The 6,213-nt window shown below is 52.6% G+C and overlaps 1 protein-coding gene across 1 annotated transcript in view; it reads left to right on the top strand.

Annotated features, from left to right (window-relative positions):
• The window catches only part of RASA3 (RAS p21 protein activator 3), a 131,890-nt gene that overhangs the window by 117,460 nt on the left and 8,217 nt on the right, over positions 1-6,213 (top strand). The window contains exons 18-21 of the mRNA XM_019644759.1: positions 441-514; positions 1,366-1,472; positions 2,111-2,193; positions 5,423-5,631. Of these exons, the coding sequence (XP_019500304.1) occupies positions 441-514; positions 1,366-1,472; positions 2,111-2,193; positions 5,423-5,631 (473 nt within the window). The remainder of the gene's footprint in view (positions 1-440; positions 515-1,365; positions 1,473-2,110; positions 2,194-5,422; positions 5,632-6,213) is intronic.

Here is a 6,213-nt window from a genome sequence, read left to right as displayed (position 1 = left end):
CTGGGCAAAGCCACAGGGGGAGGGCTCTGGGGAGCTGAGGATGGCAGGGAGGAACGCCTTTGCTGCTTCAAATTCCATGAGAGATGCATTCTCTGGGTCATCTATTAAAATACGGGTAGAACCCCCAGGTGTTACCTGAAGCCTGGCAGCCTTTCAGGCCAAGTAACAACTGTGGGGTGCAGGGAGACCTCCCCGGACGGGGCCCGCGGGAGGTCGGGGTGGGGGCTAGAAGCTTCTCGGTCACAGTGGAGACCAGCATAAGATCCCCACAGTTTTCAAAGAGGGACCCACTGCCCTGCCACCTGCTTCCCAGATTCTTCTCCCTCCTGTGGTGTCAGAAAGGGGCACACAGTGTCCTGTAGCATCATTTCTATGTAAGAACAAATGTATTCAAGTGTGCCATTTCCCCTTTTAATAGTCTGTTTTTTTCCCCACTTCAGTTTTTAGATTTGATCTCGTCCTCGGGGAGAAGAGACCCCAAGAGCGTGGAGCAGCCCATCCTGCTTAAGGAAGGGTAAGGCTGGCAGAGCCACTGGGCAGGCAGGAGAGAAACGCAGCAGGCGGGGGGCCAGTGGCCTCCCGGGTCAGAGGTAACACAGACCCTTTGTGGGCCACTGAGACCCAGGAGACGTGTGGCCTTCATCCATCACTTTTAAACGCCCCAAGACTAACCCAGGACATATCTAAACATGGACTTGTTTTCTTTCATTTCTCTGTGCCTGTTATCTGCTGAATCTGCAGAACAGAGAAATGCCCGTCAGTGGGAAGAAAGAGGAATGAGAGACGGCCCCTTAATGGGCATTTCTGCACGGTTGGCTCATTCACGCCTAAGTTCAAGGCCTCACCTTTCCCTCCGTCAGCCCCTCACTCCTGAAGCATTTTCTGTCAGGAGACGCCAAAGCACAGTACCTACCAGAGAATAGGTGTTTCTTTCACCTCACTGGTCTCTGCTTTCCAAAACACACCTGCATGGCGCTGTGATTCTGCTGCCAGCCTTTCTCTTGAAGAGCATCTCTTGTCCATATTTTCAGTATAGGAGATGGGGAAGGGTTGGCTGTTTTGTTGGGGGTCTGATAAGCCCGCTACTAGTATATCACCAACTTGTAATGTAAAGTTAATACCAGCACAGGGGCTAAACTTCTTTAAAGTAGAGACATTGGCCTTTTGATTTTTTAACCCCATCACTTGGAAATAAAATTATAAGATGTTGAAATTGACAGTCTGCAGTGGGTATCACAAATACAAAAATGGCAAGTTATTTTGTTTTTGCAGACGTGACTTTGGGCTGCAGGATGGGGAGGGGGGTGAGAGACATGCCCCCGAGCCGTAGGACATTCATCCATCAGCGCGACCTATTCACCACAGGTTCATGATTAAGAGGGCACAAGGACGAAAACGCTTTGGAATGAAGAATTTTAAGAAAAGATGGTTCCGCCTGACAAACCATGAATTTACATACCAGAAAAGCAAAGGTAACACGACAAATTTGCTTTTTCCTGATTTTTACATATCTGTATCGCGAGGGACCAGAGCCTTGTTTAAGCATCATTGGGGTTACCGTCTGCTTTTCAAGAGTGAAACTAAGAGCACAGAAGGTGTGTCCCTCGGAGTGAGCAGTTTCTTTAAATGAGGGCGGAAGAGACATCCACAAGGGGGTCCTGGGTAGCAGGCGGAGGGCAGCAGGCAGGCCCCGTACCTCCGGGTGTGGGAATCAGGGTCCCACCGGACAGTGATAGTCTCGTTCTATTTTGGCTGTGTTTTCCGGGATCTGAAATGACTCAGATCTAGATCATGGAATGGTAAGAAAGTAGCTTCTCCTCATAAAAATGTGGGAATATGGTTCTTGGAGACAGTGTGTGATGAGAGGCTTGAGCATCATGCTAGACGCAGGTGTTGGGTGTTATTGAGAGCGAGTGTGTGAGGCTCAGGTGTTCTGTGGACACAAAGGCCCCTTCCTCAGGCCTTTCCTAACCACTGCCCTCGACCCCCTCATGCCTGTGGTCTGTCAGTTTCTTAACCGTCTCACCTAAGGAGGGGAGACCCGAGCGCCTCCCCCTGACGCGTCGTTTACCTCTGGGCGGGCCAGCTCATTAACCGCTCTCTGTCCCAGGAGACCAGCCCCTCTACAGCATTCCCATCGAGAACATTCTGGCCGTGGAGAGACTGGAAGAGGAATCCTTCAAGATGAAGAACGTGAGTGTACCATCTCCAGGCATTCTTCCGGGGCTGTGTCCCTCCTCTCCTACTAGCTGCCCCCGCCCCCGCTTCTGCTCTTGGGGTGTTACCTGGGTGTTCACATATTTCTGTGTGATTTTACATCTGAGCCTCTGAGCAAAGCAGCCTGGCTCTCCCTGCCTGGATCGGCTAGGGTGGGCAGAGCCTGCTGGAAGGTCGCGTCTCTGGCAGCTCCAGGGGTCCAGGGACCCTCTGTTAAAAGACACCAGGGACAGGCTCTGGGATCATGTGGAATTTCTGTGAAACTGTTATTTTGATTTACTTTTAAACTTGCAGAATAGTTACACAAATAGAACAAGGACCTCCCGTGCTCCCTAACCCAGAATCATTGGTTTTGTCCCATTTACTGAGCATATTCCTTCATGCCCCCGCCTCATCTGGCTCCGTGTGTAATGTATATATTTTTTCCTGAACCACACAAATAATTCAGTGTATTGCCTGTAAACAAGGACATTCTTTTATATAACCCTGTGTAGTTACCAAAATCAGCACACCCAACACTTGCGTAATAGTATTACTAATCCACAGTCTTTATTTAAATTTTGCCAGTTGCCCCAATAATGTTCTTTATAGCCGTTGTTTTTTCCCAGGCCAGCAAGCAATCCAGGGTCACATGGTCCCTTTAGTTCTCTGTCGTCTCCTTAATCTGAAACATTTCTCATTGTTTTGTGGCCTTGGCGTTTTTGAAGCACGCAGGCCAGTTTTTGTGAACATACATCAATTTGGGTGTGTCAGGTGGTCGGCCAGGTAGGTTTGGGTGATGAGTTTTTGTCAGGAACCCCAGAGGTGCCTCGTCCCCTGGGTGCATGGTGTCAGGAGGTATGGCTCTGTAGTTAATCAGTGATTTGTGGGGAGATGCACTGAACTGTGTTAGCATCCTGTTCCTCCTCAAATTCTTCCCCATCCACCGTGACTTTCTGACTGTGTTATTCCCTCGCTACTTTTTCTTGGCTTTCTACTGTGCAAAGCTTTCTCTTCTCACCCATGAAAACTTATTCATTTATTTGTTAGGACTATAAAGACTCCCAGGGCCCCATTTTATTTGGGGGCTGGAGTCCTGTTCCCCTGGGAGGGTGGCCCGTAGCGTTCTACATAGCACGCTGCCTCCGTGCATCGAGTGGCATTCCCGCACTCAGCAGGTTCTGTGACATGCCAAGTTCCTGGTTTATCAAACAGGACCCCAGGCGCTGCCTCCTGGGAACTGGCGGAGGCCCCAACCCACCCTCTTCCCTGTCCTTCTGTGTCTGTCTGCCCCTCACTCACTGGCACAGCTCAATGGTCTGGTATGCAGTAGGTGCCTAAGGCCACACTAGGTCTGAGGGGGGTGGGGAACACGCTGTGGGTCTGTTTTGTCAGGGATGGGGCTGAGGAGTTTTGAGCTCACATCTCCGCCTGGCCTGAGATTGGCCTCATGGCCCACAGTGGGCAGCGTTTGCTGCACCGACCAAGGAGGTGGCTCTGTTCTGTCGCCTGGTCAGCAGACAGCAGTTCCTGCTCACCCTGCCCTGTCTTCTTAACTCTGTTCCTTGTCCCTCCCCCAGGATTATTTGAGGTCATTTCTTTGGCAAGCTCATGGCCCCGTGGCAGATGTGGGCTTTTCTTTTCCTGTTAATTAACACCATTGCACCTGCTCCAGGAGCTGGAAGGCCCGCCTGCCTCCTTTGCAGGCAGCATCCTGTCGTGTGTCTGCACCTCACCCTCTCCAGGATGGGGGGCTGGGAACGCTGTGCCCTTAGTCGGCGGCATTCCCAGACGTCCACGGAAGGATGCAAGTGTGGAAAATGTCCTGGAAGCAGCTGTGAGCTGTTTCGTTCCATCAGGCCCTTAATTTAGGTTTAGAATAATCCCCTAATTTTAGCATCGTTTATTCATCAGCCTGTTTTTTCCTACTGCCCTCCTCCAAGCCAGGTTCCCATGGCACTCCTAGGCTAACGTCCTGTTCCACTTGGGAAACATTGTTGAAAGCTTGCTGCATGCTGAGCCCTGTTGGAGAGGCCAGCCTGTGAAGACAATCAGGACAAAAGACCTCCTTCTAGAGGCTCTCCCTCCACTGAGGACCAAAGCCATACACAGATTTGTGCAGTTTGAGGCCTGCGCAATAGTGCAAGGCGGGACAAGGGGACCGCAGTCTCTGGAAATGGGCCCTGGCCATTCACTCAGGAACTTGGACTCAAACTCTTTTTCCCAGAACCCATCGACTCCTGTTCCTTTCTCCTTTCTTTGCATGCTACCCCACCCCTTGGAAAAGGCAACCATCATCTTTCTTTGACATCCTCATGCCTTCTGACACGTCCAGCTGAGAGCCTCCCAGGGCTCTGTCTGCCCGCCTCCCCTGCTCACCCCTTCCGTGTCCAGCTGGACTGCTCCTGTTGGACGCACCCAACCCTCTCTGCCGACCTCTGTATGTACTGTTCCTGCTGCCCCAGGACCTGTGCACCTACTGTCCCTGCTGCCCGGAACACTTCATCCAGCTTAATTTACTCTTAGTCACCCTCTGATCTCAGCTGGAAGATTGTTTATTTAGAAGGTTCTATACTGACCTCCCATTAGGCTTCACACTCAATCAGCCCCTGCACTCTCTGTTTACTTTATCTTTCTTGCTGGCTGGAACCTCAGGACCACAGAAACTCTTTTTGCGCCACACTTGTCCCCAGGTCTTAGGACAGTACCTGGTACTTAGGAATGTTTGTTGGATGAATAATAAATAGGAAAGGCAGTGCAGGCTGGAAGCCTCATGAAAGAAGTAAACCTGCCTGGGATAAGGAGGAAGAGTCCCCAGGGTGGTCGGTGGGGGAGAAAGGGGCCTCACAGATGGACACGGCAGCACGTACAAAGGCCCTGAGGCAGATCTGGAGATGAGGGCAGGAAGGTGGGCAGGATGAGCTATGAGACACCTTGCACAGAAGTCTGCCGCAGCGCAGCACATAAGGGAACCCAAAGAAACCAGTCCATTTATGTAACAGCTACAGTCAACTTCAGGAGGTCCCATGGGGGAGACAATCCGTGCTACGCCTTTGCTTTCCGAATAGAGACTCCTGATGCCCCTGGGCTGTCTGAGCTTCTGGATAACTCCAGACCCTCCCACGGCAGCCCCGGGGCTTATAGGCATCAAAGATAATGACCCTCGTGGTTCCAGCAACAGCTTTTGCTAGGCGCCCCCCCCTGAGCTCATGCTCTGTCTCCTCAGATGTTCCAGGTCATCCAGCCTGAGCGAGCGCTGTACATCCAGGCCAGCAACTGTGTGGAGGCCAAGGCCTGGATCGACATCCTCACCAAAGTGAGCCAGTGCAACAGGAAGCGCCTCACCGTCTACCACCCCTCTGCCTACCTCAACGGCCACTGGCTGTGCTGCAGGGCTTCCTCGGACGCGGCCCCTGGCTGCTCTCCCTGCACCGGGTAGGTCTGCGCCTTTCCAGCCTCCTGGGCCCTCCCAGTGCAGCCAAACACAGTGATCCGGCTGGTGCGCTCTACAGGGAAGTGCGGTCAGGGGGTCAAGTTGGGGTTAAGAGGCAGTCCCCTGCCCATTCGGCAACCTGCACACACACAGGCTGGGGCTCCAAGGCTGTTCTCTCAATCATCCAGGAACCTCCCCCTGAGGGAGCCTCTGGGCTCCTCCTCATGAAGGCTCTGAGTCTTCTGGGGTCCTTCCGCCCCTGCTGGGAGTGGGAGCCATCCTTAGCGAGGGGGTGGAGAGTGAAGGCGGGGGCTCCATGCAGAGAGAAGACCTCCCCCTGGGGGTAGGCTTTCCTGTCTTGTTTCTTCTAAGAAGAGTCTGAAAGTGTTCTACCCCCCTGATCACAGCACCTTTTATTTCCTCAACTGACACGTCCTTCCCTGCTTTGGAAACTGAGGCAGCCCTCCTCCTCTAGCCCCCCCACCATTAGCTGGGCCTTCTGAGGCTTATTAGAGGTTCGTCCCTGCCAGCCTTAGAAGGTCTGGGTGCCTCAAGCCCATCTGGGTGCTCAGCCGGTCCCTGTG

This window comes from Hipposideros armiger, unplaced genomic scaffold, assembly GCF_001890085.2.
Source record: "Hipposideros armiger isolate ML-2016 unplaced genomic scaffold, ASM189008v1 scaffold_91, whole genome shotgun sequence".
Taxonomy (NCBI): Eukaryota; Metazoa; Chordata; class Mammalia; order Chiroptera; family Hipposideridae; genus Hipposideros; species Hipposideros armiger.
Note: the sequence above shows the minus strand (reverse complement) of the source record. Positions and strands in the feature narration are given on the sequence as shown.